The 22,136-nt window shown below is 42.6% G+C and overlaps 1 protein-coding gene across 1 annotated transcript; it reads right to left on the bottom strand.

The window, feature by feature from the left end:
• Positions 1–181: 181 nt before the first annotated feature.
• Positions 182–21,686, bottom strand: DHRS7 (dehydrogenase/reductase 7). Its single transcript, XM_050898178.1, has 7 exons — positions 21,551–21,686; positions 16,355–16,507; positions 9,565–9,671; positions 8,323–8,562; positions 2,846–2,968; positions 1,139–1,354; positions 182–385 (listed from the first exon to the last, which is right to left on the bottom strand). The coding sequence occupies exons 1-7, from the start codon at positions 21,684–21,686 to the stop codon at positions 350–352; spliced, it is 1,011 nt and encodes a 336-aa protein (XP_050754135.1). The 3' UTR covers positions 182–349.
• Between the last annotated feature and the right edge of the window lie 450 nt (positions 21,687–22,136).

Below are 22,136 nucleotides of genomic sequence, written 5' to 3'. Positions count from 1 at the left end.
CCATTAGGAATGAAAGTGAGGGAAACAGGGTCCTGCGGGTATATAATTTTTAGCCTGCTCACCAAGTATTTGCCAATGTCACAGCAGCAGAAAAAAACAAAATAATGCTGCCTGGCTTCTTCTGTCTTAATTCTTGTAAGCTTAAAGCTTCAGCCTATGGGAGTTTGACATGAAACCGGTATGTTTAGAAAGAGATTTTTATTCAGTCAAGTGTATACAGCTTGATAGATTTGTGAAGTTACATGATGACAAAGGTACAACAGATAAAAAACAGCTTTTGTTTGCAGTCATGCAATATGAAAAAAGTTACTCAGCCTTAGCACAAGCAGGATTTTGTACACGTTTGTCCTTACTTCTTCTTTCTTGAGTAAGAGGCATCAGCGTCCTGGGGTGAGAGTACATTAAATGATTATTTCCCCCCCTTATTTAAGTCCTTTGCCCAGTGTTATTTTGCTTGAAACAGCTTGTGACAGTGGGCAGTTACAGTGTGGAAGTAGGAAGTTTTAAGTTGCGTGTGCCACCCTTACTTTTGCATTTCCTGCTTTTGGAGTACTTTGATGTGGTTTTTTTGTACCAAGTTCAACAAAAATACAGTAAGAAAAACACCATCTACCAAGCAGTATTGCAAGAACAGAACACGGCACTACACATCTGTCTTCAGGGACGTAAATGTGAGCGAAGAGGCCTGAGAGACAGCAGTATTGCTTAACGTACTTCTGGGAGATGCTCACATTATGTGCCTGATATAAAAACTAGACACAACCAAGGGATAGATTTTCAACAGTCTTAATTCCAAGTTGCATTAAATAACTTATGCTAGTGACTTCTAGCTCAGCTCTGTGTTAACGGTGAGATCTGAACTTGCAGCCCACATAATGAAGATCAGAGCAAGACCTTTGGCACTACACGATGTACTGATGTCACTGTTCTGTGATGTGGCCACGCTGCAGTAATTCTAGACTACCAGGCATGCAGTGATGGAGTCTGACCTGGCATCAGCTGCTAGGGAAGTGAGGAGGGGAAAAAGAAACGGATCCAAAACGCAATCCCAACATTCCCGTGGCTAAAGAGTCTGTCAGCAGGGTAAAAAAAAGCAAGCAAGCAAGCAAGCAAGCAGAGGAGAGAGGAATAAACTTACCACTCCGCTCTTAAAGTTCTGTATCCTCCTCTTGCCCATTCTGTTCATCAGCCACCAAGCCCAAGTGGGTGCATACTGCCAGAGGTAGCAAACGGCCAGATAGGGGTGGTCACTGATCCAAGCCTCCTTCACGTCGTTGGCTGTGCTCACCAGGGTGAGCCGGACACAGCGGTCGGTTGGCATCTTGTGGGACTGATCGCCGCTGCTCTCTAGGGACTGGAGGGGAGAGCGAGCGAGGAGGGATTAGAACTGGATTTCTCTTTGTGAGCGACAGAGGGAGAGAGAGGGCCAGGCTCTGTGCAGCAGACATACTCCTCCCAGTTTCTCCACTGTGCACAAGTAGAATAACCCAGCCAGTACAGCAGAGACTGGGGCTGGGGAACCCATCCCTCACTATCCTCTAGTTTTCAGGGTGGGAACACTTACCACCTTCCTTTAGCACGCATGCTTAAATAAAGCATCCTTTTAATTAATGCCTCTATTGATGGGTCAAAGGTTAAAAAAAATGGATCTCCAAACTCTGTCCTGCTTCAGCGTGGCTTCTACTTTATCGTGAAACAGATCTATCAGAACAGGTTACCCCTTCTGCAGCTGAGGGCTCTGAGAAATGGGAACTTTCCTGTTCCCAGCTGCCTACCCATTATATGCTACAAGTTACTCAGTAACCAAGTTAGTAGATGAGGCCACGTTCCCCATTAACTTAAATGTTCCTGCCAGCTCCGCTCTGTGGGCAGTCATCTCCAACAAGAGAAAAGCAACAGGCGTCTTCAGTGGCAGGGGTGTCTTACTTGAGATCTTGTCCACATGTATCACTTTGTGAACGTAAGCCACGGCCCTGTGAATTTATATACATTTCACTCCAGCAATAACAGACTGCTCTATCAATCTGTTCTTCTATTTCCCAGAGCAAAAGCAATTCTGGTCTAGATTCAGTCTTCCTCCTAGGTCTTTTGCCACGCTGAAATCTGAGGAATTTGTTTTGCAAGCTTTCCAGATTGCTCAAAAAGTACATCTTTTCTTTCACGGAAGTATGAAGTTTTGCAAGCCAAAAATCCTTTCAGAACTCAACTCAACAATGGGAGATTCCCCCTCCCACACACTGGCGGGTTATCCTGAGCTTTAAATTGATTGAATTTAGGACAGATTACATTTTGATGTATCGTAGTAGCAATTTTTGTCAGCTACTTTGTTAGCCAGCCTTTATTAAAAGCAATTGTGCAGTTGGAAGGTTTTGCTTTTTCTCCTTCAACAATCACTAACAGGAAAAGAATGCATGCCTTGCATCAGCTGACTCTAGTGGCTTTGCCAACAACAGCGTCAACCGAACAGGGGACATCGTGATTAGGGCAAACAAAAAGCTACCTGTGCAGAAAGGACAGTATTCTGCATGCAGAACTGTGTCCAGAAAATCCTGGCCTTTCCCCCAAAACTGCAGCAGGGTGGCTGTACAGTAAATTTTACTAGACTTGGGTTGTATGTGTTGGAAGAGAGAAGGCATAACAATTCTCAAACTTTATTTTCATTTGATATGGACTTGATACCACAAAGAATTAGAAGACTATACATAGTTCTGCACCAATCAAAGCATTTCTTGGTAAGAAGATGAGGTTAGTGTTTGCTAGGAGGAGAAAAAGAAAAGAAAACCACGAAAGGATCCCTGGGCCTGCAGTAAAAGTTCGATTTACCGCAACAGAATTGAGTCCTTACCTTTGCAAGATTCTCCGTAAAGACATTTTGTATAATCTTAGACTGTACAGGTCCCGGGCATATGTTGATAATACTTATCTCAGGGTAGTCAGTCAGCTCAGTCCGAAGAGAATTAAAAAAACCCTAGAAGAAAAGACTATAATGTAATCTTCCTTTGCCATGTTTCTGCATGTAGCGAGGTTTAACTGACTACATATTTTCATACTAATTCTACGCTGTAAAGACAATGGTATTCCACTAAAAGCAGTTCCTACTACTTTCTTTGACTTTTCATGTTCAATGGCTAATTTAAAATTTTATCTGCAATTACAGACATTCATATATAAATCACTGAGGAAATCTATCCTTGACTTCTCAAATACACAGTAATTTCTCTAAATGACATCCAGATTCTGCTGTCCCTGTACTGAGGACGAGCCTCACTGTTTTGGTAGTGGAAGTGCCACCAATCGTAAGAACTGCAATATTGTGGAAATTATCTTTTGCAGGTGAATTGCTCTTTGTGGTGAGATTAAAGATTTTAAATTGTTTCTATTGAGTAAGTGGCACTAGTTTTATATAGGAGAAGGAAGAAAACTTTTCAGCATATTAAGTCAAAGGTGCACCCCGATATTTTAGGGGGTAATTCTGCACCACTGAATTCACTGCAGAGTTTGAAATTTGCATCCACATAGATATAAATCTTATTTCAGCTCAGGAATATACTACCAGTGCATCAAAGTTAAACTATAATTACAAAAGCTGCAAGTATTTCTTTTCTTTAAGCTAACGGGATACAAGTTTTCTTAATCTCTGTAGCAATTCACATTGAGACAGCAACTATTAATGGGGAACATGACCAATTCAGGAAGGTGCTTCCTACCAAAGTCGCTGGTCAAGCACTGTAGAGCTATGATTTAGCAAACACCACATCATGTCTTATCTTTGAGTTGGTTAATAACAGTTCCCTGTATTTATTCTAACACATAATTTTGTGTCACAACAGAGACAGAGAGTGAGCACAGGCTGATAAACTTCTCCCACTGTAGTAAAAATTGGTAATTCGTACCCCCATCCAGCTTGGGAAGAGGGCTGGCTGACCCAGAGCTCTTCACTAACTTGCAACACAGGGCTAAAATCAGTCAGATATGCTCCTGTGATGACCCACAAGTAGTAAGCTGGGGCAATCCACTAAAGCTAGGCAATGAGTTGCACACTGGTGCACGCCTATGACCAAGAACGTGGGCTCTAATTTCCCAATTGATGGTGACTAATTTCCAGCTTATAGATTGCATACACGCTTTGCAGTTAGCTTCTGTAAAAACGCTGACCATGTATTTAAAGTACCTGCAGGCCCCATATCTAGTATCAGATCTTCACAGCATGTTATCAAAGCCTGGAGATGCGTAAGTTCTAGAGGACTAAGTTCTAACATTAACGACACTTATATGCCCAGAAGTCTGCTTCTGGACACATCAGAATCTCAGATCTGCCAACCACCCAGTTGTTTTGGAGTAAAAACCCAGGCCCTCCCCTCGATTACCTCCTACCCTGAGAGGAGCCTCCTCCACCCCTGGTGCACACCTTCAGGTGTGGCACCAATGCAGCTGTGCTTTATCCGCCACTCTAGGCTAATGCTACAGCCCCGACCTGCACTTTCCACATCCCCTTCTTTCCCCAAGGGGTCCTGAGCCCACTTATCTCAGAAAAGCCCCTTAACCCCCAAGTTGTGCAGTCCTGTCACAAAAGCTGTGCCATCAGTCCAGCTGAGGAACAAGTAACAAGTAAAAAGACACCAGACCCCAAAGAGGAGAAGGAGGCAGCGTGTGTCATGAGCATGGCCACTCGGGTGAGGGGAAGACGTGGTACTGCTCCTTGTTCACGAGTGCTTTGTATCCTGTTCACCACAGCAATGACGGGAAGCCCAGGCTCTCCTAGAAACACAGCCTTAACGGCAGCCTACGCAGCTATATCTTTCCTCCTTTGGGCAATCGTGAGTTCTTCCATCAACACTGAACTGCGTGAGCAGGACTAAGCGAGAGCTCTCCCAGCCCACACTCCCTTATCTCTCCCTGTCGATTTGGGATGGTGAGGAACAGAATTGACTCCCATTTTGCCTGAAGGAGACAAACTCGAGATGTACTTCCAGGAGTCAAGAAGGTGGAGGGGGGGGTGATAGAAAGGAAGCCAGAAACATTGCTCAGTCACTTGTGACAAAGCACCTACACCTGCTCAAATGCTGGGAGGCTTCTGGGATCCAAGTTCTACCTGTAAATGGGCACCTGCCCGCAGTCCTGAGTAGCCACACAAAGGCACACAGCAGTAGCCAGCTCTGTAGGCAACTTCAGACACTGTCAAAGTCAGTGCTATTTCATTAATGGGTTGCACAGGCTGTGAACATGAAATGCACGTAGCCAGAGATCACAGCAAGCTCCTGTTTCTGCTCTGTGGCCATTCTGCTATCCTCCTCCATTTCAAAGGGTTTGTGTGGCCCCTCCTTCCCCTGTGCCGCACTGCCAAGTTTTTACGCCATGGAAGAGGTGTAGTCTTCACCGGGAATCCAGGATGGCCAGGACACTTGCTCAGCTGAAATCCTGGCTCATACGCACTCAGCCGAGCCTCTTGAAGACCAGAATCTCACATACTCTCAGTCTTCCCTGGAGGCTCTATCTACAGTATATACAGGTTCTCTAATTCCAGCACTTATCTTAGATATCTAAAGGTAGGTGGTATGAAATTCCTCCACTTCCTCCCAGAAGAGAAGCTTAAAATTCCTAAGAAAAGAAAGTGCTCTCTTTTCTTTAAATTCAGGCAGGGGCAGACCCAGATTTGGGAGCAGCAGAGGAACTCAAGTGCAAGAGGAAGAATCTGAGTGTTTCCACCAAGTCCAGACTGAAGCCAGCTCTAACATACAGACCCAGGGTGTGTGGAACAGGAGCTGCTTTAAGCTGGCCTTTCCAGCTTAGGGACCAAATCCTAGAAGATGCTGAAGAAGGCAAGGCTGAACTGACTTCTGCTATGACAGAAACATTTAGAAATTTCCCTAATGACCAGAGACTGAACAAAGGGGGTAGTGGTTGCTGCTCAGTGCAGTCCATGTGCTTATTGGACAAGTTCCTGATTAAGGAACATTTTGAAGGCCACCATTTCCAATCCACTCCACATGCCACCCATTATATGAATTACAGCTAGATGAATGGCACATGATCTCCATGAGCATCATCACACTAGGAGAGAAACTGTATCAGTCAGATGCAGACTCCTGTGGACTTGACTCCTGCTCTTACAGCACTCCCAGAACTGAAATAAAGGGTAATTTCATCAGTAGAACATTGTTATAAAAGAATTTCAATTTGAATGAATCCAAGCATGATTGTTTCAAGAACAAATTTTAATTCTTAGCAGAATTCCTTCCTTCCTCCTCCAACTGCCATTTAAAAGAAATTAAAAAAAAAAAAAACAAAAACCAACAAACAAACAAAAAAACCCAGCCACCAGAACAAAAGGAAGGACTTTTTCAAAAAAGGCATAATTAAGATTGCAGCATTAACTGTGTCAGCTGTGGTAGACTCCAAGGCATGAATTTAAAAAAACCCCAAAACCGTAATAGATGTATTCATGTCAGATAGGCTCACATATTTAATAACTGGTGGCCAAAATGCAATCTTCATTTCAAGAAGATCTTAGAATACAGGTTGATACACGCTGGGAAAAACACAAGAGGAAAAGCATCACTTTATGCTTCGTCTTATTTTTCCCCTACCCTCTCTCTAGCCATTTCTTCTTGGTCATCATCAGAGATGGGCTACGGGGCTATCTGTAGAGGACGGCCATTCCTACAGACTTCCTTTACCTGAACTGTACCGCTGAGGTCTGACATTTCAAAAAAGCTTTTCTAGTTTTTGGGGGTTTCATGCCCACATCTATCCATAACTCCAGACTGGTAAAAGACTCTCAGAGTCTTTTCAAAATCTATATTGCAAATCACATGTTTTAACACCTGCAATTAGTATTTGCAGAATTACTGTGAAAGAAACAAGAAAGGAGGTTTGGAGTCTGGCCTGGTTATTGAGCAGAGGTAGAAGCTAACAAAGATATAAGCAGTTCAGTTAGCTTATTTTTAATTAATCCAGAAATTTTAGTAAACTATCTCTTTAAAGCTTCTTCCATGTTCTTGATCTTAACGTGAGATTCAGAGTTCTGAGAATTTTTAAAGCAACACATGAATTCCTTGTGCTCTGCAACTAATTAGCCCTGCTTAGACTAACAACACCACACCCAAAAGATAATTCAACTGAAAGAACACTTAAGGAGCATAAAGAGAATTCATGCTTCTGCTCATTGCATTCTTCTAATTTAAATCTACTAGACTTAAACGACAAGCTGGCCTCTAATGCGCAATTTCATCGCTGCCACTCAAATGAAGAGCAGCAGATCTCTCCCCGTCACTAACTGAAAACTTTTTATTAGCAGAGGCCTGTCACTGTCTTCTACATCTTCATTCTTTCAAGTGTCTAGTGGCTTTGCAGTGTCAGCCACTTGTTACATTTTTGTTGTTGTTAGTCAAATTGTCAAAAAGATATTGATCCCATAGCTTAAGCAAAGTTATTTACTCTGTTTATGTGCTTAAATCCAGCAGGGAGTAAGAAGGTGCCAGTTTTTTAAATCATCACTGAGCACAGCTGAAGTTTATTTTACCGAGATCAAAATGTACATTAGCAGGAAGTCAAACAGTGGTGAAAGACAAATATGTCTAAATCAATTTGCTAGTTAAACAAATGATTCCTCAATGATACAGGCTTTCTTTTTTCCCCAGATACTTTTCTGAGCTCTTCTTTTATGTTTTTCTACACAAGTGAGACTACTTTCAAAAACTCTTTCCAAGCAATATTGAAAGTTAAGTGTTATGCAAAAGATAACTTCCTAAGACACTATGAGCTGCCAGTTCTTCACACCACAGCAAAGTTCAGAACTGTTGGGAAGATTCGTTCAGATGTTCCCAGCTAGATCAGGAATTCTCATTTCGCTGAGTAGTCTGCTTTACCACTCACTGCTGTCACACTTTACTGTCCTAAAGATTTCCTGTAGTCTTAAAACTCTCACCAGGGACTTTTCCTCCCTAACTGAATTAAGATGAGAACATTAGGGCTTCTACATGCAACAGAATAATCCTCTGATTTATGTATTCCTTCATCTGAAGGCCAGAGGCAAAGGTCTTGTGTTTCACATTGGAATTTAACTACGTAGTGGTTAGGACCAACTAAGATGGCATTTGAATTTTAGTCAGGAAAACAAATCTACACTGGGAGCTGAGATATATCACATTTCAGAGCAAATTAATTTTAAAGGACTTTCAAAACCTGAGAAAGCTACATGTGCTGTGTGCAATTTCAGGTGAGACTTGTGTTTTCTGCATAGAATGAAGTCCTCTGCTCCAGTCCTAACTGATGCTGGTCTATTACACAACAAGACTTAATTATCTCAGAAATTTAACTTACCTGCAGAGCGTGCTTGCTGGCACAGTACCCAGAGGCAAGAGGAGCTCCCATGATACCCATCACACTGCTCACAGTAACGATCTTTCCTTTTTTCCTTTGGATCATGTGATTCAGGACATGTTTTGTTAAAGAGATTGTACCTAGGTAGTTGAGTTCCATTATGGCACTGTAGACATCCAGGTTTGTATCCACAAACAGAGAGCGTTGGGAACGTCCACCATTGTTGACCAAAACATCAATCTCAGGAAAGACACAATGATAAATTCATATAACACACATATTGGCACTTCCTCAGGCAATTGTTAAGTGACTATTCTCTTCCCTCTAGTGTTGTCTCTGCCATACACAAGTAAGATGTATCAGCTGCTGAAGAAGTTTCAGTAGTTGCTCTCACCCACTAGACTTCCCCTTTGAATTGAGGGCTAGCCAATTCTGAGCTGAGTCAACAAAACCGGAATGCGGTGTTTGATGCCAAACAAGGTTAACTCCTAGTACAGGAACACTGGCAGCTGGAAAGTTGTTTTCCACACAACATTTTTTAACCCTACTGCACTGTAGCAAGTAACACTTAACGCTCAGGTCCTGCAAGGTGACCTCTGAAAATACGTTTTGTGCAAAACCAGAAAACAACTAGAGTAAAGAACAGAAGAAACAAATCTGTTACCAATAATTTCACTATGAAACCAAATATCGATGGACTAAAGGCCTAGCTTGAAGCTTTGCATGTTGTACTTAACATTAGTTACACCTGACTGCTATTTCCTTAATGCCATACTCTGGACGAGCAATCCAGAAAACTATGCACAAAACAAGGAAAACAGTTGTGCCTGGTGTCCGGTTTTGTCCCATATGGCTCTGAACCCAAGTTACATGCATTACTGAAACTACAAAATAAACGTTCTGACTTTCATACACAATTTTAAGCCCTAAATGTACAGGTGAGGATTGTTCCAGTTGGTCCAGAAATTCAGTGACACCAAGCAAGTGAATTTTCCGTTCTTGGTAATGACCAGTGATTATTTGTTCATTGCTGCATCTCTGTAAAGCCTGCTGAAACCCAGAAGCAAGCAACAGAAGGGATGAAAATTCAGGTACTTTTTCGCAAGTTTAATATTGAAACTTAAGAAAGGTGTAGAAACTGGTGAATTTACCATACGATACAATAAAAGTGAAATGCAAACAAAAATGCAGGGATAGGAGATAGATAAGAAAAAGAAGTTTAACCCCAGAAGCACACCTTACCTTGCCAAAATGCTTAAGAACACTGTTGGTTGCAGCTTCATGAGAGCTTCTATCAGTCAAGTCAAGACGCAGAACAAGGATATCTTTGTCACTCAAGTTGCTAATCTCTAAAAACAACCATAAAGTGAATGGGAACCAATAAGATTGCTGACATAGCAATTGTGAGAAATGTAAACTGCTTTTAAACACCACATTTTCACTAAAAAGACACTAAGAAACCACAACATCAAGTTGGAAATAAAATGCTTGCTTTGTTTTCATTTTGATCTCCACATAGAATCCATTCTTAATCTGTTCCTACCAGGTCTTTCTTTTCTTATCATTATGTTTTTGCTTGTGTCCTGGTTTCGGCTGGGATAGAGTTAATTTTCTTCTTAGTAGCTGGTACAGTGCTGTGTTTTGGATTTAGTGTGAGAATAATGTTGATAACACTCTGATGTTTTAGTTGTTGCTAAGTAGCTCTTATCTTAAGGACTTTTTAAGTTTCCCGTGCTCTGCCAGCAAGCAGGTGTGCAAGAAGCTGGGAGGGAGCAGAGCCGGGGCAGCTGACCCGAACTAGCCAAAGGGATATTCCATACCATGGAACATCATGCCCAGTATATAAACTGGGGGAGTTGGCCGGGAGGGGCAGATCACTGCTCGGGCATCGGTCAGCGGGTGGTGAGCAATTGCATTGTGCATCACTTGTCTTTTCTTGGGTGGGTTTTTTTGTTGTTGTTGTTCCTTTTCATTACTATTATTTTTTTTATTATTATTGTTAGTATTATATTTTATTTTACTTTAGTTATCAAGCTGTTCTTATCTCAACCCACAAGTTTTACCTTTTTTTTCCCAATCCTCCTCCCCATCCCACTGGGAGAGGGGAGGGGTGAGCAGATGCGTGGTGCTTACCTGCTGGCTGGGGTCAAACCACAACAGCTTGTGAAAAGCTTGACTTTATTAAACAGGCTTGTGTAGCACAATATAGACAATTCAATTCTCCAAATAAATTGCAATAGTTAGGAGTAACATGCAACAGGATTATTTGATACTGAAATTTTTCACCGAGCCACTCAGAAGCGCAGCGTACTGGCAGCCTTGACACTTTGCCTGTATGTTAACTGGTCAAGCATGTTTATTCCTGACAATAGGACTAGTACAATTTAGACCCAAAACACAACATATATACATGAGTAGCTATGAGGCAAAGTCTGGAGAAGCTAGATTATTGGAGCATTATTGGAGGAGGTAGAAGGACAAGGTTTTTGTTTAACTGACAGCTTTTAATATATCCATCTCCTGAAATAAAAGTCAGCTGTCATCAAGTTCAAGCCTTCATGTTGAGTATTTCTACCACTGTCTCTTCAGAACAACTGACCTTTTCCATAGAAAGTATTTCTTGAGCAGTGATTTGTTACCCTGGGGTTTTGAGGCAGATGGCTCACAAAAATAAAATCTTCAACGTTAATCTTTTCAGGCTTTTTTAACTACATATAACATGATTTCTTTACTTTGTTTATATTAGTTTGATAGCGCTATTTTTGTTTCTAAATTGATTCCTAGCCACAACTAAGTGTACCTGCTCCCCTTCAACCAGCTGCTCTCTTTAGAGGGCCTAAGGCTCTGATATTTTAATTACTACTTCTTGCATATACAGGTAAGGTTGAACTTTGTCTTTACAGTGATGTACAAGTAAGGAGGTTACTTAAATCCATAAGTTGCCTCTGTTCAAAGGTCACTAGTATTTAGGCTATTGGTTAAAATAAACCCATCTGTCTGGTTTAAAGCTACCAGTATTTCCAATTATTGCTCCCTCCAACCCCTCCATGTGCATTTTCCCCTCCATTTCTTTCAGAAACACAGCAGTAAAATCCATGTAGTTTAAAATACCCTCTCAGAGACACACCTCTACCTCATGCTCCCTCAAGGAGATTTACCCAGTTGAAAACTACTGGGATGTGGGGTGTTTCTGCCATGGATTAACAAGACCACACGGTCAACCCAGCCAAGAAAGCTACACAGAGCGGAAAGAAAAAAGCAGAGGAAGAGACACAGACTGCTGATAAGGAAGGAAGTGCTCTTTTATATGATGTAAGAAACTTTTGACTTGAGGAAATATCAAACCAGAAACCTAGTTCTTGTTTTGGAGCAATACGTAGTCCAGTCTGATTCCCGCTCCCCAAAGTACTCAGACGGTACATCTCTATCAGCTTCCTTACTTCTTTTCTAGGGTGAGGAATCCTTGCTCTAGTCACTCCTCATCGACAGCTTTTACAAAACTTCAAACATTCTTGTTACCCTTTTTCTAAAGTTCTTCTAACCGTTCACTCATCCCATTGTTTTTCTGGCAGATGACCAGAACTGTGCACAGTGTTGAAGGCATGTACATGTCCCAATTTATACATTGTCAGAATGATGTTCTCCGTTCCTTTTACTAATAACCCCTAATATTCCACTTCCTTTTTTGCCTGCTACCAAACTGATGTTCTTAAGGGAACAATTATGATAACCCAGAAAAACACATGCTCCCAAGTGGGAGACCTTAGTTTAGAGTTCATCGTTTTACACAAATGCTAACACACGTTAGTTAACATCCTTTAGTGAAGCGTCTCCAGCTGCAAAGTGAATTGCATGTGGCCACCAGCTTTCAGATGCAACGTATCTGAAACTGAGCGCTCAAAGCTCAGTCTACCCAGAACAAAGGCCACTTTCACATAGCTGTGAAACTGTGCGCTTCTAGTGCACAGCATTTTCTGGAGGTCCTTTAAAGTCTCCTTACATAGCAGCTTTACACTACATGGCTTCTGGTCAGGATCAAAGCAAGCAGTAGGTCTTCTGGCTGACATTTTCCTATCAAGCAATCATGGGCTCCCTCTTCCCAGTTGATGGTTCATTAAGTTCTAGTTACTTTTTAACTAAAACATGGTTACAATCACCCAAAGCCAACTTGTTTTTTGAAAGACAGCTGCGTAAGTAACACTGACTTAGAATAATATTTTGTTATGACATCAAGTGTACACCTCCTTCCCCTAGGGGATTTCAGATCAACAACTCTTTTCAATACATGTTAATCCAAGATAGCAGTTTCTGGTAACACGATAAACACTATTACTCAGCATAGACCCTTTATTTTCCAGCTCTTCAGCATTTCCTCTTCCATCTTTTATTTCTATCTTGTATAATGCCCTTTAACAGAACATCAGCTTTTAGCAGAGGCTGAACATGACCTCCTGAGGCCCATTCCAACCTCAATTACTGTATAATTCTAGAACTTAGATTGTCTGTTATTCATTTGGCCTATCTATATTTAAATCATATTTGAGCTTTGTCAAACCAAGAAACACAACCCCCATCTACCTTTTTTTTCCGCTTTTAGGGCTTTTGAGAGAAAACAGCCTCCAAAATTACTGGTGAAATTCAACTCGTTGCAGAGAGTGGCTGGGGGAAATACAGAAGCCACCTGCAGGAACCATGAAGTTATACAAGTTGTTTTCCCTCCCTCCTGCAGAAAAGTGTTGAGTTGGCATATGCATGACTCAACAGGTATTACCATAGCTTTTATGGTACTTTCCTTTTCTCTCTCTCCTTCAGCTTTTAAGCAGTGTAGAATGCATAAACATGCATCATAGGGTGGTGTCTCTGAATTCTGAACACGATAAATGTGCTTGCTTCTGACATTAATATGAAAATTATCTAGTTAAGTCGCTGCTGTGTATAGCACCTACAGCTGGCATGTTAAAGCCTATTAGCTCCAATTATGCCATATAATTCAGCCAAATTCAAGCTGATGTTACATGTTGTAGCTCAATCTTCATCCATCCCACGCTACTCAAACCTTACAGAATACTCTTGAACTCAATTGCAAAAAGAAAACATGCAGGTGGAAGCAGGGACAAGCCACCCAGGAAGCACGCAGACCCGCTGCCCAAGCATGCAGGGATGGAATCAGGAAGATCAACACTCAGACGGAGTTGAAACTGGTGAGGAATGTGAAATGCAACCAGGGCTTCAGAGGTACAGGACCAACAAAAGGAAGACCAAAGACAGAGTGAGCTCACTGCTGAATAGGATGGTGACGAAGTGACAAAGGGCACAGAAAAACATGAGGTACTCATTGCCGCCTTTGCCTTAGTCTTCACTGGCAAGGTCTCCTCTCAGGTCTCCCACACTCCTGAGGCTAGACTCTGGGGGAAAGAAATACTACCAACATCAGAGGAAGACCAAGTTATAGACAAACTGCACATATAAGCATAGCAATATATACATCCAAGATTTACAAGACCTGACCAATGTCACTCATCTTTGGAAGGTACTTGGTAAGTGGAGTAGCTCCCTGAAGATTGGAGAAAACCAAATGTCACACAGCCTAACCTCAGTTCTTGGGAAAATTACGTGGCAATTCCTCATGAAAGCAATTTCCAAGTACATGAAGGACAAGAAGGTGACTGGGAAAAGCCACCATAGATTTAGCATGGACGTACACTGCCTGACCAACTTAATTGCTTTTTGTGATGAGATGACTGGCTCTGTGGACAAGGGGAGAGCAGTGGATGTTGTTTACCTTGACTATGTTGCTTGCTATGTTGTCTTCCATAGTATCCTTGAAGCTACATTGGGGAAATACGAGGGGTCTAGATAAGTGGATTACAATGCAAGTGAAAAACAAGCTGGATCACCTGGCCCAAAGAATAGCAACCAACCTTTCAAAGTCTAACTGGTGGCCAGTTATAAGTGGTATCCCTCCATGATCAATATCTTTTAATATCTTCATTAATGACTCAGATGATGGGACAACACAGGTTTTCAGCAAATTTTGAGTTAACATCCAGTTCAAAGGAACAGTTACTATGCTGGAGGGGAGGACTGCCATTCAGAGGCATCTTAACAAGGTGTAAGAACGGTCTGACAAACCTCATTAAGCTCAACAAAGTCAAATGCAAAATTTCACACCTGGGACAGAATAATGCCATGCATTACTGCCGGCCAACATCCAAATGGCTAGGTATCAGCTCTCCGAACAAGACCTGAGGTCCTGATGGAAGGACAACAGCAAGTTGAATGTAAGTCAGCAATGAGCTCTGGCAATTACAAATGCTAGTGGGCTACACTAGCAAGAACAGACTGAGGGAAGTAACTTTTAAGTGCCTGCACTTAAAAACTGCATCTAGAGTACTGTGTCCAATTTTGGACCCCCCTAGTTCAAGACAAATGCCGATAAACTGGAGATAGTGTAGCATAGGCCCACTAAGATGGTTAGGGGGTCTAGCACACATGATAATCAAGGAAAGGGGTGGAAAGCTGGGTTTATATAGCCTTGAGAAAAGAGGGATCAGAGGGGAAGGAGGCCCAATTACTCTCTTCCACTACTTAAAGGCTGGCTATAGAAAATATGGATTAACTATGTTCCTAAAGAGTTTCCAATATTCCTACTAATCTGACCTATAGTTAAAATAAAGTTCAGTAGCGTGAATTTGCAAAACACATGGCTACATAAGACTTTAAAGCTAGTATATACCACAGCTAAGATATTCACAGGGTTACTTCAAGTTGGCAGAGGCAGAAATTATCTTTCATAAATCTGTACTCTTTGTTCACATCGATTGAAATAATCTTTCTGAATATTCCTTAGCACATGGCACTCTCATACAAGTGTTGCCTGAAAATGGATATCCAGGATTATGGCTCCTGCCAGCCTATCTAGTGTTATCAGTTCAGCAATGACAACAAACGGCCACAGATGCAAATGTAGTTGCACACTTTTACTGACCGCTAAACATTGCGTCATATAGCACTGGAATTTTGCCATGATTACCACTTAACCACACTGTCATCTCATGTCCCTTGCTTCCTTTTGAAGGTATCTATTTAAGTGACTGGTTTTTTTAAGCATCAGAAAATACAAATAAGGAGTTGTGCATTTTTGAAGCTCCTTGACAGATTTTCATAGTAGCCCGCTGCAACATTTAGATTTCCAGAAATGTTTAGGTGCTAACCCAAGACAAACGTTTCATTATTCACCAGCACTCATTGCAAGTAAACTGTGGACATTCTGTCAATATTATCAGGAACGAACTGTCAGTGTTATAATATATTCAGTATAAAATACTGTGTACTGAACTACAGAGGATATATAGTCTGAAAAAGACATAATGTTAATCATGTTCAAAACTTCTATTTATCAACATGATTTAATTGTCTATCCCACTTCCTGTCAAGCCAGAAAACAGGATGGAAAAAGAGAAATAGGAGGAATGAAGCCAGACTACTGACTCAGCAGGTTTATGAAAGATAACTGGAATAGTTAAACATTCCGCTTCACATTTGTTCCTCTTGATCTACAGGAGATCCTCTTTCTTGCACTTGCTCAGAACAACTTTTTCTGAACATTTCTATTCATTCCTTTTCCAAAGAGGAAAGTCAGTTGTCAGTCTGCCTGTAACATGCACAAACCTGAATGAAGATGACTTCTTAGTAGCATGCAGCTACGTGGTTTGGTTCTTGATAGGATGATACCCCTCCATTCTCCACAGTATTTATTCCTTTTCTTAATCTAGTAGCTTACAAGACCACTTGCAATTGATAATGAGATTGTTAGGTAACACTGGCTTATGAAGGAACTCATAATGCAAGTCTATACAAAGGCTTCTCACTCACGAAAAGAAAATACCAGCTTCAAACATATGGTGAAGCTATGTATAAAGTTTACTTCCATCATGAAATTTATTCCTGTGATATGTGGCTTAGTATTTCTGTGGCAACTCCATCACAGCAAGAGTGGAACTGCTCACATGATGTACCAAGTTGTACTTACGAAGGCATTTCTTTTTCACTCTTTCCAGCTCATCCTCTCTTCTTGCTGAGATGGCAAGCAAGGCTCCTATCTTTGACAGCTGGTAAGCCAATTCTTCTCCAATTCCACTTGAAGCTCCTGTCACCCAGACAACCTTGCCACGCAGTTCATTTTCTATCAAAAGAATCAAGACAGTAGTTCACACATTGCCAATGCTAGGATAAGCATTTAAGTCACTGCAGGGGTATAATCTGATACTGTTTTTAAGAAATATGCTCAATTTTTTTGGCTATTACAAAATCCTGACTTCTTTATTTTTTGGTCACATGCAGTTGTGAAATCTTTCATAGCTGTTCTGTTGCCACTTGAACTTTGTTCTTCCAAGGCTAATCTGAATAAACACTGATTATCTACCTGATGGAAGAAATTTGATTGCATTTCTGCAAGCCATCCACACAGAGCATTTCCACTAACCTCATCAAAAGGAGCTTCAGAGGAAAAGGGAAAAGAGAATTCTTGGAAATGACAAGAAACAGTTACTGTATTGCAAATCCAAACAAAAGCCTAAGCAAACCTTTCCCAATAATGTTCTACCTCAAAAATGTTCCTAAGTAATTGTCGAAAGAAGAAAATTCTCTGAACAAAGACAGCTAATCATAACAGACCAAATGGGTGTTCATCCACTCTGGTTTGTATCTGATGCAGGTTAATTCCTGCATTGGCCGGAGTACAGTACACAGAGTTCCCAAGGTGTAAGCTCACATGTGAATTTCCCGTGTACTCATAGTTCCTGCCCAGGCATGTTTTTTTAACCTGTAGTAAAAATAATAGCATCTTACTCCTTTTACTCCTCTGCTTATACGCCTGTTCCCCCTTGTTTGCAATCATCCCCACTCCATGATACACCTGGGTACTGGGAAAAAGCTTAGCTTTCCAGACATATATCCAAAATCATCAAATACAACAGATGGATGAAAATCATCCATTTAATTCTAGAACATGATTTAAGGATGAATGATCACTAATACCAGAGAACTTTCCAGACTGTATCATTGCCTAACACTCGTATGTGTTCTTCAAGATTAGTCTTAGTGAATATTAGTCTTGGTGAAAATCTGACTCAAGTACTCAGAGCACTGCTGACAGGACCTCTTCCTTCTACTTCTCAAGTTTGTACAGAAGAGTATTCCAACAACGTCTAGCCAACCAAGAAAGATTTCATGGTATAACTCAAACAGCAGAGCCAAATGCAGCTCCCGAGACTTAAAGCCAGTTCTATTCTGAAGAAGGCCAGAATAGCATTTTTCGGCTCACCGAAACTTAACAACTCATTTAATTTAGCAAAAGTACTTCTTTTTCACTGCAGCCAGTGGCTAAGACTGCTTTTACTTCCTGCTTACTCCAGTAATTAGTTCCTGGTTCTCTCTACACCACACTGTGTTTCAAATTTCCACTTTCAGAGTCTTAATGACATAAATCCCATGAAGAGATCAGCACCAAAACCTTCTACCTTTCTGACAAGAGCAGAGAGCACTCAAGACTGACTATCAGAGCTCAGCTTGAGTTTGTGGGACTGGCAGTGAGGAGTATTTGTCTTTTTTTTAAGCTGACTATTTTAGCCAAAGAAAAATCCCTCCTAAAACCAAGCTTTGGGTTGTTTGGGGTTTTTTGTTTGCTTTTAAAAACAGTAACAACAGCAACAACAGTCACTTTCCACAGGAGAGTTGTATTCTAAGGTTATGAACCTTATGGGAGGTGGAAAGAGGTGTTGCTGAAGTTGTAGGAATAACCACTGTATTAATAATTATACCAAGTGGCTGCTGTCTGTAAAGCTTATTCACACTCTTTTCCTATAGTTTTATTCCAATACTTTGCCAATTCATTGAATTAACCACAAGAAACATGGGGGTTCATCTCTCCTATTACTTTTTTTTTTTTTGGCAGAAAACCCATGTAGACAAACACTACATGAACAAAACAACACACGGACATACTTTGAACCCTGCTTACCACACTCATCTCCTCTTGCTACTGAAAACAAATCCACTTCCTCCCACCACTCAGTTTCCCTGTTCCCAACCTGTCTTGGGCAGCTTCACTGCAGTTATTCAGGATCTTGTTCTGTGGACAGAATAATTAACTGAGATAAGGAAAGTTTTCCACTGATTCCCCAGTGCTGATAGTTACCAAGCACTGAGCTACTGGGAGTTAACATAATGGAACACCCAGCTCAAATGCTGTTGTAGAACAAGTATCAAACCACCAGCTTGTTCTAGAATAAATGTCCTGTTGTTACCGGAAATAACTTTAAAAATTAACCATGACAAATCAAACAATAAAAACAGATTATACTATTACTAACCATTAACTACTGTGTTACAAGGCATAACAAATGAGAGGCTGAACAGTAGTACTGCAGGCAATCCAAAAAGTGCTTTTGTAGCTCTATTTAGGTTTTTTCCTAACATTTTATAGCTCCTATAGCACAAGGTTGCCATGTCATTTCATTCATAAAAAAACCATTTGGGCTGGAGAGGTTTAAGGCAGCACATCCTCCCCACAGCCCTACAGAATCATACCATTATTCCCAGCTTTAAGAGTAGGCTTTCAGATACATAGGCTTTCATACGTAAAAGGATCCTCCTTAGCTTGATAATATGACGCTGCCTGTAACAAGCACACCGTTTAGAGTGACTGCTGTTCAGCTAATGAAACAGAACACATAAGGAAAGTCATCCAGCACCCAGTAACCCTTGTCTCCCGACCACACAAATATTTAGAAGACGGGAAGCAATCCAGCACCTGCCAATGACAAAATCCAGAAGTGAATTCTCCCTACAGAACTGAATCATTGAAATGGAACTGGTCTTACCTACATTAAGGCCTTTCTTTGTAATTACAGTTTACAGCACAAGAGAAAGAAACATATGAGATCAATCTGCTTTCTGGTAAGTATTTTATCTCCAAAAACTTGGACATCCATAATAATGTTGTACAAGTGATAACACAATATAATGACTGCAAGAGTGACAGCTCTAATTACAGCTTTACATAAAAATCAAGGGTTTTTTCCATGGGATCCACACATTACTTACCTAGGCATGCTACATTACATGCACAATATGGGGAGGAGGAAGAGAAAAGGGAGAACATATTTAAAGAAACGTCTTTTCTAGTGTTTGTCCCTTCTGTTTTCCTACCTGAACAGTTAGGATCAGCACTGTGGCACCACCATCCCACATGTATATGGCTGAAGTATCAGCAAAATGCCACTTAAATGCTACCGTTTCAGCTACATATTTTAGTTAATTACAAGCACTGAGGCTGGGAGATGGGGTGGGGCAAAACACAGCTCACCTCTTTGCAGAGCAAGGGAGCTTATGTTGACAAAATTCTGCCTGATTCTTCTTACACTACATGTTGAAACAACTACATCAGAAAATGACTACTTTTCTCTTTACATGGGAACTTTCAGAGACTAGATAAAAGGTTTCCACGCTTCCAATAAGACTGAAGGCTACATTCAAATAACACTATGTCTACCTGAGAGCTCCTACATCTTGATGTGCATTGCACATAGAACCCTCAGGACAAAGGTTCAATTCTGTTTGTATCAGTCAAGATTTATGTTGTTTCTCTGCCCTGAGTCTTTCCGTGATCTTTGCGAAGTCCACACACAAAGCTTTTTTGTAGTTTTCTTATAGTAAGGGAACTACCTGATGGAGTTACTATAAAACTTTGGGCTGCATATCCAGAGTTACAGAAGATTGCTCACACAGATTTAAATTTAGTATTTCTTAGAGCTTCATTATTTGTGCATGCTTTTCTGTTCTCTTCTCCACTATATGGACTAGCACTTTTGCAGTAAGCTTCTACTGAAAGCGGAAGACAGAGATGTCTCAACAAGTTTGTCCTACTCTTCTCTCAAGCCCTTCCTAATGCTGACCTTCACCCACACCACCATCCCCTACCGAATCATGGTCTCAAGCCCAAACCCTTACTCCACTCTTCCCCCCAGGCACACATTCCTGATCCGCCTTCATTCGATGCAGTCCTGTCTCCCTATCTCAACCCAACATCCAGTTTCATTTCCCACATGGGACAGGCTTATAGTGTCCCTTGTCCCATTTTCTTTCAGATCAGCTTCTTCCCCCGACAGGTCAGATGCAAGAAGAGGCTGTTGCGTGGTCACTGACGGCACCAGCTCCCCGCTTTCACCTCAACCACCTGCATCCAGCAGCTCACAGCAGCTCCGATCGCCACTGCTGGCTAAGCTGAGGAGGGATATTCAGAAATTTGTGGCTTTTCTGATCGAAAGCCTCTATTAAGCAAACAAAATCTATGACTTTTAAAGATCTTTGTCCAGAAGTAGGCAGAATTACAGTCAGATTAGAAAGATCAACACAAGCAAGAACTGCAAATCCCTGTCTAACGGCATTTTATTGAACTTTTGTACCCACAGCTGTCAAAAGCAGCACCTTACAGAAAAGTGGTGTAAAACCACAGACAGCAATCGTGCGGTGCTGTTCCCTTATGCCCTTCAGGGCACAATTCTCAGAAGAGGAAATCCATTTAATCCGAACATTAATATTCTTGTTTACTTCATTTTAAACACTTTCAGCACTACTGTGAAACTCAGATCTGCCTGAATATGTCAGAAGAAACTGAAAAAGAAGCTAAACAGACTACGCAGCAACTCATCCTGGCCACATGCACCAAGCATCCTCTTTTCTTACTGAGCCTTCCTTCGACACTGTCCCTGAACCACACGCTCACCAGGCAGCCTCAGCCACTCCTCCTGCCGATGCCAGAACCGAGTATCTGCCCAGAAACAGTGCAAAACAACTATTTTTGGGCCAAACGAGCCAGCCCTCGCCACAGATCTGCTGGAGCTCACCGTTGCTGCGAAGTTGCTTTTAGAGAGCTACTTTATTGGCATGAGGGGCACCACACGCCTTGCCGGATAAGGGCAGGAAAATTATGCTTTTAGGGTTGTTTTCATGGACGAGCCCGTGGGGCAGCTGCCGAGGGTTGGTTCCACCGAGCTGAGGCGACTTCAGCCCCGTCCCTGGGGACCCCTCTTCCTCCCCACACGCCGCCATCGCCTTTCCCCTCACGGAGCGCCCCAAACCCGCTCCCCGGCGACACCGCGTCCCGCACCGGAGCCCCCGCCACCCCCCTCCCGGCGGTCGGCGGCTGCTGGCGGGCGGCTTTTACCTGGCTTCTTCCCCCGCCACTCGGCCCACAGCAGCGTGAGGTCGCCGTCGGCCCGCAGCCAGCGGAGCAGCTGCACCAGCAGGGCCAGGAGGGCGCCGCCCGCCAGCGCCAGGCAGAGCGCGCAGCCCCACGCCATGGCCGCCCGCCACCGCCCGCGGCCCGCGGCGCCCCTTTATCAGGGCCGCGACGCAGCGGGAGCCGCCCCCGCTGCCCGAAGCCAGCGCCTGCCCCACGGCAGCGCAGCGCCGGCCTCCTCCCCGCCTCCCGCCACCCCTTCCACCCTTTTTCCCCGCCGGGTAGGGGCGGGCAGCCCTTCTTCGTACCGCTCCCCCCGCCGCGGCCTGCCCCGCGCTCCACGGCCCCGAGGCGGCCCCGGCGGGAGCGCCGCGGCGGCCGGGGCTGGTGGGTAACGCGGCCCGGGGGCTGGAGCAGTCAAGGCTGCGGCGATAAGGGCTGGTTTGCAGGGGGGAGGCCGTGCATGTGACCGGGGGTGAAGGTCGGTTTCTGGGAGCGGGGCCGTCTTTTTATTTTCCCTCCTCGACGTGCCCGCGAGGGGAGAGGAGGGCTGCCCGGCCTTTTCCTGCTC

Source organism: Gymnogyps californianus, chromosome 5 (genome assembly GCF_018139145.2).
Source record: "Gymnogyps californianus isolate 813 chromosome 5, ASM1813914v2, whole genome shotgun sequence".
NCBI lineage: Eukaryota > Metazoa > Chordata > Aves > Accipitriformes > Cathartidae > Gymnogyps > Gymnogyps californianus.
Note: the sequence above shows the minus strand (reverse complement) of the source record. Positions and strands in the feature narration are given on the sequence as shown.

Bases quoted from the DNA above. Each gene is read 5' to 3' on its own strand.
- DHRS7 (XM_050898178.1), bottom strand. From the start codon at position 21,686: ATGGCGTGGGGCTGCGCGCTCTGCCTGGCGCTGGCGGGCGGCGCCCTC. The intron at 2,969-8,322 runs GTAAGTTAAATT...CTTTTCTTCTAG, and splicing joins CCAGCAAGCACGCTCTGCAG to GGTTTTTTTAATTCTCTTCG. The intron at 386-1,138 runs GTAAGTTTATTC...CTCTCACCCCAG, and splicing joins AGAACTTTAAGAGCGGAGTG to GACGCTGATGCCTCTTACTC.